Source organism: Haemorhous mexicanus, chromosome 3, assembly GCF_027477595.1.
Source record: "Haemorhous mexicanus isolate bHaeMex1 chromosome 3, bHaeMex1.pri, whole genome shotgun sequence".
In the NCBI taxonomy this organism is placed as follows: domain Eukaryota; kingdom Metazoa; phylum Chordata; class Aves; order Passeriformes; family Fringillidae; genus Haemorhous; species Haemorhous mexicanus.
The window spans coordinates 65,113,470-65,126,265 of record NC_082343.1 but is presented as its reverse complement, the minus strand read 5'-3'; the positions used below and the strand labels follow the sequence as shown (position 1 = coordinate 65,126,265).

The window sequence follows — 12,796 nt, the reverse complement described above, 5'->3', positions numbered from 1 at the left end:
GTAAAGGATAAATCAAACTCAGCATATAAGCATCTGGTAAAATTTCCTGTTGTTCAGTAATTTGAATAGCATATGCTGCTGTAAGATTTGTAATTAGGTTTGTACATAAACAGTATTGTTAATAATGTTGTAGCCCTGTAAGCAGATTGGGTGCTGAGTTTTCATCATGCTTCATAGGAGCTGCTTAGGCTGCTTTAGAAAGCCCTGCCTATATTTGCAGAAAAGTACATTTTCTAATTATGCTGATAATTTCACATGTTGAGAGAAATTTCTCAGGGATTTCATGCGTTCGTGACTGGACTTGGCTTTGTGTTTTTTCATGTAAAAGTTGCTAGCATTTCTGAGCTCAAATCTTGTCACGGTAAGATGTCTCTGCATTTGAAATTACATGAGTGCAGGAATTCATTCTTCTGACAACCTCTGTTCTGCTTTTGTCAGTGGTAAATTCCAGCTCAAGGAGATGTCAAATCACAATGAAGGGAGGTTTGCCTAGGAAAAAATAATGATAATTCACACCTTATGGAAATTAAAATTCAAACCCACAAGCATGTGTGTATTAAAGGAAAACCTCATTAGATATGTACAAATTAAAGCCGCTTTGGCCTTTGTTTTCTAATTTTTTGGTAAAAAAAGGTGAGAAATAAGTAATTTTGATGCTTTGCTACAGAATTTTAAGGAAAAAAAGGAGCTCTTATTTTCTAGCTATAAATGGTCTTTTTTCTTCAACCAAACCACATCATTTTCTTTCAGATAATTTTCTTCAACCAAAGTATGACCCATTCGTACAATTTCACAAACAAATGCCCAATACTTCTTTCATCTGCCTTTACTGCCTAGCTTTGTAATTTTTAGTAGCACAGGCCTTGGGAAGCTATGTGTCCTCAGTGTGTCCTGAAGGCAATAAGTAGTATCATACATTCAAATTAGATACAGTGTCTGACTGATAAATATGTGGATAATCAGCCATGGAGAAGGCAGCCTTGCTAAAACAATATTCTGGACTCTTCCAGGAGTGAAGTTAACGTGGACTGGTAACAAAGTGTGGAAGTTATGTTGGCATGAGCAACCCTAGAGTAAATCAATGCTGCAGCGTGAACGGTCTGTGGTCACGCCACACAGTAATAGCAGGGTATCAGCACAGGATATGTGCTGGGAAAAAAAAAAAAAAATTTTACTTAAGCTGCTAAGTATACATGATAGCACAGGTTCTGTCATTATTTTGCATGTGTTCCCATGCTTCTACCATAGGAGGTAGTAGAACTTGACATGCACAGGTACTGAGATAAGCCATGAACTCGTTCAAGTCAGGCCCCCTACCACTCCACTGTGCCGCTGATACACCGGGTACGCATTCGCTCAGGGGGAGCCCGTGCCGCCGGTGCCTTGCGCCTCCTGGCTTCCCCTGGGGGCGGTGACGAGTGCCTCCCCTCAGCGGGGCACAGCCGTGACAGCCGGAGGTGTTGTGCGGTGGAGAAGGCGAGAAACAGCGGAGGCGCGGCCGGACTGGCCCGGGACGGGGCCTGTGTGGGGCCAGAGGGGCGCACGGCTGGGCCGGGAGCGGCGCCGCCCGGGCCTGGCCGCGAGGGGGCGCCGCGGGGCGGCGGCGGCGCGGGGGCGGGAGCGGCGGGGGCGGGGGGCGGGGGCGGCGCGGCCCCGACTGTCAGCGCCGCCCGAGCCGGGCTCCGAGCGGGCTCCGAGCGGGCTCCGCGCCTCAGCACGCACGGCTAAGCCCTGCGCTGCCATGGAGCCGCAGGCACGCGGTGAGTGTCATCGGGACAGGGCCCTCCGAGGTGGCGCGGGGGTCCCGTCCCTGCCGCCCGGAGCTGCGCTCAGCCCTCGGGGAGGGCCGAGCCGGCGCGGGGACAGCGCGAACTGGGGTGGGGGGCGCCCGGGGTGGGGAGAGCCCGAGGGGAGCCGCAGGCCGGGGCAGGGGCCGGTGAGCGGTGCCCGGGAGCGCTGCCCGGTGCCCGCCGCCTGTGGCAGCCCCGGGCTCGGCCGAGGAGCGCGGCGTGACCCGGACCGGCCCACGGAGCGTCCTCGCCCTGCGCCCCGTCCTCCATCCCGAGTCGGCATCCCCTTGGCTTTCCTTATGGCTGGGATGTTGGCGGCCGCTTTTTCCTGCTGCTGGCTTTAGACGTTTCGCGGTCAGTCAGGTAGCTGGCTGACAACTGTGTTAAGTTAGTGCCATCGAAGTTTGTTGGTTGGTTGAGGTATTTCTGTGTGTCCTGCTCCGCTGGCTGTCCCCTTCCCCCGGTCGCGCTGCAGCCGCTGGCTCCCGGGGACAAGCGGGACGGTGCGAGCCGGAGCCGGCATCGCCACCCCTGTCCTGGAGGCAGCCGGAGGGTGGGAGCCGCCTCCAGCATCAGAGACCCTCGGACTCGGCTTCCAGCAGAGCTCTGGGTCCACCGAGAGCCGCTTAAAATTGGATCAGCTAAAATATTTGTGCAGCTTTGCAAACACGGCAGTCTTGCACTTAAAGTGAGCATTTTCTATTGCAACAGTTATGGCTTACTTAGCTGTTCATATCTCTCTCTGGATAAAGTTAATTGGAGTCCAAGGAAGAGATGAAACTTTTCGTGCGAGTTACAAATGATGTTTGGGTCAGCCAAAGAGATTTAGCGCAGACAGGTCTTGCTCACCTTTATAATCTTCCTTCTGTTTTCTAAAGAACCCCATGGCTTTGTGACACAGGACTAAGCAGGTGGTACAAATATTTCTGCAAAATCAGAACGTTTAGGAAACATTTAATGTCATCTATAAAACATGGAGATGAAATAAGCGGGAGACATATGCTCATTGAAACTAACTGAAAAAATAGGCTTCCTAATTCCTAATAAGATAGTTAACATCTGCCTTAAACAAATACACTTAAAAGAGGCAATGTTGGCTGCAAATGTGTTTTTATATAAAGGAGTACAGTGGGAAATTTGAGTTCATGATGCTTGTGAATGAGAGCCTTTCTGGCAAGTGTTGTTCAGGTGCTGTCCCAATGGATGCATGGCTGAAGCTGCCTGCTGAAATAAGTAGATCTGTGGCTCAGTTCTTGGGATTTTTAGAAGTCAGTATTAAGTCTACAGCATAAGACTGTTATTTAAACTAATTTTCTGAATACATCTGTATAGCTACTCTGATGGGAGGTCCTGTTCATTAAACAGGACCTCCATATTATACAGAATTTGGATAATTTCTTGTTTTGCAGAGCTGATGGAAAACAGTATCAGATTCTGGTTAGCTGGATAGTGATGTATGTATATATGAATCTTTTGCCTTCTCTGACTAGTAAGATGAGTAAACACACATGTTCTCAGTGTGTGTGTTAAAAATTTAGGTCAATAAGTGTGTTTTGCTAATGTATATTTGAGTCAGCAGGTCTGTTACTTCCCCAGGTCTTGAATGAATTCTTCTTCTGGATGATTATTGGCTAGTGAGAGAATGTTAAATTTTACCTATATTCAATTCTTGAGTTACTTTTTTTCCTTTGGTTTCTCACCTGCATGTTTTATTTCTACAGTCTCTTAGAACAGTCTCCCATTACTAAGAAAAAAAAAAAAAAAAGAGTATTGCTTTGATAAACTAGCAGTACAATCCAAGATTTTTGTGGTCGGTATTTGCACACCAGCAAACCTTGTTTTTACCCTCCCTTTCTTTCTAGACTTAATTTAGTGTATGCTACTGCAGTTATGGAGCCTTGCTGGCAAAAAGAATTCAACCTGTATGTCTAATGCTGTCAGATTCAGTTACGTACATCTAAGCACTGGCCAGAAATCTGAATTTTTCAATCCCGGTTACACATTTTGCAGAGAACAGTTATAGCACTTTACTAACAAAACAGTAGCAATTTCCTTGAAAGACTGCTTTACTTCCAATATCTCCTTAAGCAGCAGGAGAAATGTGTATGCATTTGAATGAGTTTATTAATTGCTTCTAAAGAACTTTCAGGTGCCCACAGAGAAATGAATCCTGAATGGTTTGTTCCAGTGTGCTCTGCTGGGGGATTGTATTCCAACTGAAAAGATAAAGAAAAAGCTATGTGTTTAAAAGCAAAATTGTGTTGTTTGTGCTATTTTATATTGTCCTTAAGGCAGGCTATGCCTGAGTAGAGCAATTTTATGTTCAAGAAAAGCATGCAAGTATAAAAACCAGATTTCTTCAGAGCAGAAAAATAATTTTTGTCAGCATTTTTACATAGCAGGATGAGTTAACTTCATGAGTATTAATGCAACTGTGGACAAAAGAAAAGTATTAGGTGTAATGTATCATGGTGCTGGGTAGGGGTTACAGCTGCATTCCATGAGGTTTTGGGTGGTTCAAGGCACAAGGTAGTATCTGTCCATGCCCTGAGGACTGTGAAAATTAGCTGCTCTGATACTTACTTTAAAGTAGTAGAGAGAGTTCGTGGAGTGAAACAGAATTACTGTTATACTTAAACATATTGAATGTGTCTGGTGCCATTCATTTGCATGAACTAGATAAGACAGTCAATCAGACAGAGGGTAATAGCAATTAATGTTAAAATTATTTTCAAAAGAAATAGCCACATGTTCCATGTAAACAAATTCATATAATTAAAAAAATACTTTATCTAAACTTTAAGCCTCTGGGTGTTTTTCTCTTTGATTACTTTTTATTCTTAATGGAAGAGGGGATCTGGGAACACACCAGCTAGGCTTGTACTAGCTGCTAAAAATTTCTTAAGAGCATATTTGTTTTCCTTCCTATGCCTGCCAGTCATTTCTCAAGTGAAAAGTTTGGAAATCTGAACAATGTTTCTCTTTGAAAGTGAGGAAGATCCAAGCTGTGTATTTGCCTCTCATCATAATCTGGATCAGGAGTAGAATGAGTAACTGACTATCACATGTAGTCCTGCTTTCCAGTTTAAAACTGTGAATGTCCTGTAATAATGATAGTACCATGGATGTCTTGCTCTGTCTCTCATCTGAGAATCCCATGTGACTTTTTAACACTGGAGCTTTGCTCATTACCCATTTCTCTCCTTCTGCAATAATTCTCCATATCTGCATGCATCCACATATAGTTGTACCCTCTTTCCTTGTCACATCCGCTCTTAATTCTTACTTTGATAAAAAGCTTTGATGTGCAGCTTTCTGCTCCCTTTTTACCTACACAGGTAGCTCAGCCAGCTGCTTGCACTCCTGGCCTCTGAAGAGGTTTTTGAGGCATGACTCTGTCCTGGCAATTCTCCGTAGAGCTGTTCCTGGCAGATGTTCTGCATCCTCAGTCAGTTATTCCTTGTAGCCCTAATAGCTTGCAGGTATTGTGGAGAGAGCTGTGGTTAGTTCAGATGTTAGATGACTCCTTCTCGAGGCCTTATCTTGTAGTCTTGCAGCACCTCACTTCTTCCCTCTGCTGTGGGCAGCTGGCACACTCCTTCTGGGATCTTCAAGCCAGCTGCATCTGTCCTGTGTAACGGAGCAGAGAGGCAGCACCTTGGCATGTGCATTTGAGTGGAGCTTGTGATCAGAGGAATATCATCGGAAATCACAGCATTAGCCCAGTGCCCTCTCCCTGCCACAGTGGCACCTGCCATCTGTGGCACCTGCCACTCAGGTGGTCTGAAGTCTCCATGGTGGGAGGCAGTGGTGAGGAGGACTTATGTTACCTTGATACAGTGTACAAGACTTGCCAAAATGGCATTGGCAGCTTGGTCAGCATTCTCTCTCCTTGCTAATGTGGTTACTAATCCAGATAGGAATCTGGATAGAGTCAGTCTTGCAGTGGGAAAGTGGGGATAGAGAACACACGGTGATGCTACCTCACTGCAGCAGCAGTGCTGTAGCCATCAACCAAAGCAGTGTCATGCTGGAGAGGGCAGCACCTTCCCTATCCTCATGTTTGAGTCTGGTGCTTTACCAAGGAGCGCTGACTGTTTTGATCTATGTTGTTCACCTTTTCCTTAAGGATGGAGTACAACTACCAGTTTGGAGCTGATTTAGTGTAACTGTTTTATGAGAAGTGCCTGTCCACCTGTGCTTTTTGAGGCATCAGGATTCACTCTAGTTATTCAGGGGTTTGTGCTGTCTCTGTAGTGCCTTCTAGAGCTCAGCAATGCCCCACTATGGAAAGCAGGAGAGAGGACTTTGCCAAGGGGCATTTGGAGTAATCGAACCAGCCAGTGATAAACCTGCTTATTTCACTGTGCGATGGAAGTTTCAGCTGCTGTATTAATAAGAGCACATGTAGAGGAGGTCAAGTGAAAAAGGCAGGGTTGTTATTTATTATAGGATTCTTAAATACTTAACAACAGTGCTCCGAATACTTAACAACAAAACTCAGAATAATAGCTCTTTCATGCTTTTTATACTACAAGGAGAGAAAATGCATGTGTGGAATGAGTTATTTGGTATATCAGACTTTACGTAAGTAAATGAAATCAAGTGCAGTGCTTCTCTTACATTTTCGTGCCTGTATTTTTTTCAGCTTCATTACTCTTGTCACAGGTTGAAATTCAGTTTGCTGAGGCTGAGAAAATTTGAGTGGCTTCATGCTACACCTGAGAAGTGAAAATAGTGTACTGTGGGATTCAGAAATGAGGTATAAAAAAGAGACCTCATCTAATCTAGGGCCGATCTTACAAGTATTTTTAACTTTGACAGTTTTGCAGCCATGAGAACATAAAATGCAGAACATGCTAAAACAAAGACATCAGACCCAAAACCATGTTTTAAAAGTCTTGCTCTATTTTTTATTCCTGTGTCTTATTTTCACAGGTCTGATGGTATGAGCCCTAGAAAGCAGCACAAGTATAATCTGTCTGCTCTCTGTGCTAAAGTGCATTAGTGGAAAGATGAGTATGCTGATGCTGTCCTGACATGCCTCACTGACTAGTACAGTAGAGAAATGCATGGAACTTTGAAGGTGCTTTGCTTAAGCCATGTGCTGCTTGAAGAATGTGGCACAACCTTGACTGAAGATTGCAGAGGGTTTGAAGGAATGTTGCCATATTTAAAAATTTATGTATCAATTAGTAGCTTGTTTTAGCACAATCCTGGAATTCGGATTTAGAAAGAATATACTCAATCCTTGACTCAGAAAGTGTTTTCAGGGTAGAATGAATTCTTGCTTTCTAATTAGAAAATACCTCCTGAGGTAATAAATAAAAATGAGATCTAGGCAGGCTAGTTTTATCTGATTTTATTTGTACCTCATAGAAATGCACAGTTGCAATGCCAAATTTTATATATGTAGTATGCTATAGTCATATCACTGCTGTCTAAACTGAGCCTTTTGGCTGCTGCATGCTCTAAACCCATCTTGTGTGAGAAATGGTGAGAAGGGAAATATGACAAATATGGATTTTAGTATCATGTCACACTGACCTTCTTCAAAACACTTCAAAATTATATAAGTGGATTTGTTCATTCTTTATGACAGAGGTAATATTACGTAGCCATCTTTTAGGTCCATGGATCAAAATCATATCTATCATGATTATACTTCTGCATCCATGACGTGGTTAAGTGTTGCAGGTGAGTAATTGCAAACCACATATTTAGCAAGTGCTTGTATTGTAATTTAGCAGTGAATCTCCATTTTCTTTCTCTTGTGCTGTCTCTCAGTCCCTCTTTCACGTCGTACATAGAAATAGAATGGCAGCAGTGAGGATCTTGTTGCAAATGTTCTTATTGAAAAGTGTAAAGCAATGCAAGACTGCAACAACTACAAAGTGTTACTTCCTGGAGTGCCATTCTACCATGATGATAAAGCACTTGCAGTGTCTTCAATTTTCCCTCTCCTGCTTGGGTACATTTTACCTTTTCTGTGCTTTTAGGATTTAAAATCTCATATGATGATAAAAAGGGCTCCTAAAAGGCTGCTCTGGTTAATCAATTACTTCTGTGTAAGATTTCTTGAGCTTTTTGATTCTTTTTTTACTTATTCCAGCAAAATGTTATTGTGCATATATTAATGGCATGTGGTTAATGGCATGATGAAGTGAAGGACCCACTATTGGATCCCAATCAGACAGGAAAGATTCCACTGCAAATAGCTGCATAAAATACTAGGAATTTCTGTATTCTCTTCACATTATCTGTCATGTTTTTTATGTAAGCTGATTGTTGAAAAATGTCTCATGCTTGTAGGTAAAGTCCCAGTCTTTTACAGCAACCAAATAATAATACAGCAGTAAAATTTATAAAGACATGTTTACAGAGAAAAGGAAAAGTCATGGTTATGTGTGTGTATCCCAATAAAATAGCTTCTCTCATTTAGTCTGCTCTCCAGCTAATGGGCTTTCAGATGCTTAGGAGCTATATAGTCAGGGAACCAGTTCTTGGATTTTTTTTTTTTACCTCTTTGCATTTCTAGTCACTGAAGGAGAATCCAGGGAGCTCAGAGAACCAGGCTGGGGGTATAAAGAACAGAAGAAGGTCTAATGACTTGTGTCATTTCCAGAAATGGAAGGCAATGATATGTCTTAAGCAGTCAGTTCTTTCTGAAGCAAGAAGGGCTGTCAGGAAGAATATTTCTGGGGCTTTTTTTGTTGGTCTTCTAGGGTTTCGTTTCTGTAAAGTTGTCCTGCTCTCACCACTAATGTACTTTAGCCAGCAATTATCCTTGCTGTCCACCAAGAACATAATAAAAGTACATAGAAACTAGAATAGCAGTGGTGCTTTTGGCAGAGAGAGACCTAAAGCTACATTTGGAAAATACTTTTGATATTCATCAAAGTGTGAAGTGCCTATAGATATGGTGTTGATTTTCCCAGTGAAAAGTGTTTGCACAAAGTGTTTACGTAGCTGGCAGCGCAGTTTATTTTCATGTGCTTTCTTGCTGAAAGGGCTACTTTTGTTGGCTGATCAATGAAGTTGTTAGGACCAGATCCTCTCCAATCTATTTCTTCCTATATTACAAATCATTCTTTCTGGGATTTTTTTTTTTTTTGCATTTATACAGTCTGATTTTTCTCTGAGTCTTGCATTAATTTGTGAAACACCCTTTCTCCTTGTCATCCAAATACATAAGTTGTCTCTATTTTGTACCTGTGCCATGCTTTCAAATTGTATTTTATGATTGCCTAATAATTAAAGTCACTAACATAGAAATCATAAATAAAGCATAGTTTAAACTATGCTAAACTAAACTAAACTACATATGATATGAATTTAAAAGGCTGTATGATTTATGTCCTGGAAATATTTATAAATGGTAGTTGAAGGGAGGTAAGGCTTTCTATGTTTGCTTCTTCAGTAAAGAGTTAGGTTTTTCTCCTTCCACCTGTTTGTTCAACTGTCTTTTCACCAGTTTCCTCACCAGGAAATTGCCTTGCCGCCTGGGTGGGACTAAGGTGATGCAGGTTTGTGGTTACAAAAAAGTGGCTCATCACCCTCCAAAAGTTTTAAAATTCTTCTGCATAGCTGCCTCAAAATAACTGCTTTCATTGTGCTTTAGAAGAATTTAGTAGTAACTTGTCATGCTGATACTGGCTAAGGCATTTTAGGTGCTTAAATGCCTCTTTCTATGTTTCTCATTTGAATTAAAATGTTCTTAAATGCACAGAGTAGACTTCAGGTCACTCTAAGGTTTTTAGAGGATGATATGGAGAAAATGTGTCTAGTTAGAGGGTCTTCTGAAGGCCTTAGATAATTTATGTTCTTTCTCTGGTGCATGCTGGGCTGTTGCAGGCTAAAATTTCATTTTAAAGTGATCAGAGATAGTTGTATTTAAACACATCCAGTTTTTTCTTAGAGATGAGTAAAATATATGTACATTACAGAGTTAGAAGGGCAATTATGCCAGGAACAGAAGATTACTTTGTGCTCAAAGTATTTTAGGTAGATGGCAGCTATTAACTTATTATTGTGGGAGGAAGGAATCAAAGTCATAATCAGACAGAATGATGTTTGCCATGTCATTACCTACCCAGTGCTGTGCACTACTGTGTGCATATGAAGAACCCGTTAAGCCATGTGCTCTTGCAAGAGAAAATCCTTTAGTCATGTAGTGAGATAGGTGGTTCAGAACTCTTGATAGCAAAGAAAAGATGACGGTGAAGAAAGAGCAATTACTTGAATAGCCTGACTGATTAAAAAAAAAAAAAGCTGAATAATGTCATTCAGACATTCATATAAACTGAATCACAATGCAGACTTAAAGACTTTGAAGACTTAAATAAGGTCTTTGCAGAGCTAAATAACAGATTTTATCAGGAAAGTGGAAATCAAATACTACAGGGGGAGGAAAAATGTGTCCTCTTGGTTTTAATTTGCTTCAGAAAACAGAGAAGCATAGATAATCAGCAATATAGATGAAGCCTGCAGTAAGCACAAGGAATAAGGAAGAGTATGTAATGATAATAGTGATACCCATTTAGGAGAGGCTCAAAGATAGGAACCAGATTTAGACCTAGATCCAGAATTAGAAGGTTTCTCAGTTGTGCCCTGTTCTGCACAGAAATATGGATCATGGACATGTCCTGAAAAGGGAGAGGCAGCATATTGGTCATGGTTATGTGCTGTGCTTGGGAGTCAAGGATGGGGAGGGTAAGAAGAGAGAAAAAAATTAACAATTAGGTTGAGTAGGAATAAAGATATGAATGAAAGCTATTAGCAGAGATGCAAGTATTGTAGTTCTGCTTTATTTCAGAAAAGTACAATGTGCTATGTCCCTCTTGCAAGAAGTTCCTCAGTAAAATATTACTACTTAAGGTAGTAGAAGAGTGAAGAAAAGACAAGGACTGTCTTCTGCTCATTTTGTAGACTTTCTTAAGGTACTGAAGTTAAAATAGGCATTATTTCACACTGGGTGATCTGTAAAGATTCTAGATTGGAAGTTTGAATTATATTCTTCCACTTGAGTGTGGTCTAATGCAACCTCAGCAGCATGGCAACTCATGCCATACACTTAGCTAAACCCCATCCTTCTCTTGCCCATGGGCTTGCTATTGCCTGTGCCCACAGCAGCTGTCATAGAAGCTCACCCTCTTTGGTTCAGGACTTATCTTCCCAGCTGATCTTCAACGAAAAAAAAAAAAGCCCACATTCTGCCTGTGTCAGCTGCCATTTTCTGCTGGTATTTGAGGGTGAATTGGGGACCTCAAATATTGAGGCTGTATGGTGCAGCTGGATGTGCCAGTCTCTGTCTCCTGGTCCAATAAATATCCCCTCTTCCTGAAGCAAGGTCTTTGTGTCACTAGGATGGCTGCATGGGGCATGCCACCTGTTTCTACACAGATGGCCAGGGCCCTAAACCCCAGGGGCCTCCACTCAGAGCCCCACTAAACAAACACATTTCTTTTTAGTGGCGTTTTACGTAACACTGAGTGGGCAAAGCCACAAAGTTAACGATGCCAGGAACTCTGAAGGCCTTAACATGGAGCTTAACACTAGGAGTAGAATAGTAAGTGCTTCATTTCACACCTCAGGATGCTGGCAAAAAAGCTTGTGGGAAAAACAAGTAAAACTTAGTGGTGGACAGGCCCAGATAGATGGTGCTGTTCTGACTGAGAAGTGTTTTGTGTGGCCTGTGTGCAGGGAATTACTGTTACACTAATTCCAAATTCCAGGTTTATCAGAGCAAACTACTGCAGCAAGATATCCTGGCTGAAAAGCAGTGTATCTGCAGGAGGTGGCGTGGCACTCAAGTGAGCTGTTTGTCAATATATTTGGAGTATTTCCTTTAAAAAATAAAAAATAGTTTCATCTTGAATAGAGGGCCTGTGCAACAGAACATGGCCATTGTCTTTATCAAAATGTGTTGTTTTCAAATAATATTCATATAAATGAGCTTTGTTTTTATTGGTTTTAAATAAATGGTGTTGCAGGTAGATGCATCCAAGAGTAGGTCAAGTTTATTTAGGGAAGACTAGAAGTTTTCCACTGTCATATGACACAGCCCCCCTCCCCACTCCCCCCACCCTGTTAGGAAGGCAAAAGTGCACTGGTGCAAAGTAGCTAGTCTTAATTATGAAGGGATTAAGGGGTGAAGCAGGTGGTTCTTAAAAAATGGAGGGCTGGGAGGGTGGAAGACGCAGCACACAAGACATGTCTGCTCTGAGAAGTGTTTGATTCAGTGCCTCATTTTGGTGGCCATGAGCTTTTACATAATGTAACATAAAAAATTAAGAAAAACTCTGGGAAAAGGAACTGTACCTTTCTCCCAGCTTAGGGAGTGAGTCAGCTCTGGGGCCTCCAACTTAAAAAAGGCATGGAGGGCCATAGAGCTCATGACAGAGCTGAAGAACCTGTTCTAAGAAAACAGGTGGAGAGAGTTAGTGTTGTTCAGCTTGGAGAAGAAAAGGCTTTGAGGAGACCTTACAGCACCCTCCAATACCTGAAGGTCTACAAGAGAGCTGGAGGGACTTCTTTCAAGGGCGTGTAGTGGCAGGACAAAGGGGAAAGTGCTGTAAACTGACAGAGTAGGTTTAGATTTAATACCACAAAGAAATTATTTACAGTGAGGATGGTGAGACAAAAGAACAGGCTGCCCAGAGAAGTTATGGATGCCCCATCCTTGGAAGTGCTCAAGGCCTGGTTGGATGGGGATTTGAGCAGCCTGGTCTAATGGAAGGTGTCCCTGCCCATGGCAGGGTGGTTGGAACTAGGTGATCTTTTAGGTCCCTTCCCACGCAAACTATTCTACAATTTAGTGTTGCCAATTTGTAATTTTTCTGCCCGCAAAGCTTAGTCACAGATATTTTGTGCCAAACAGTATGCAATAAGGTGTTCCTAGTCCTTTAAAACTGTGATCTTTACTCTCCCAGTATGAGAGACTGATCACAGAGGGGAAAGATAGTTTGTCCCTTTTCTCCCAGCATTCCTAAATCTTAACTTTAGTA

General features: G+C 42.2%; 1 protein-coding gene across 2 annotated transcripts in view; it reads left to right on the top strand.

Moving 5' to 3' along the window:
* Positions 1 to 1,647: 1,647 nt before the first annotated feature.
* The window catches only part of TPD52L1 (TPD52 like 1), a 49,422-nt gene continuing 38,273 nt past the window's right edge, over positions 1,648 to 12,796 (top strand). For both annotated transcript variants that reach the window (XM_059842177.1, XM_059842176.1), the window contains exon 1: positions 1,648 to 1,760. In XM_059842177.1, coding sequence (XP_059698160.1) covers positions 1,742 to 1,760 — 19 coding nt within the window. In that variant the 5' untranslated portion in view covers positions 1,648 to 1,741. The remainder of the gene's footprint in view (positions 1,761 to 12,796) is intronic.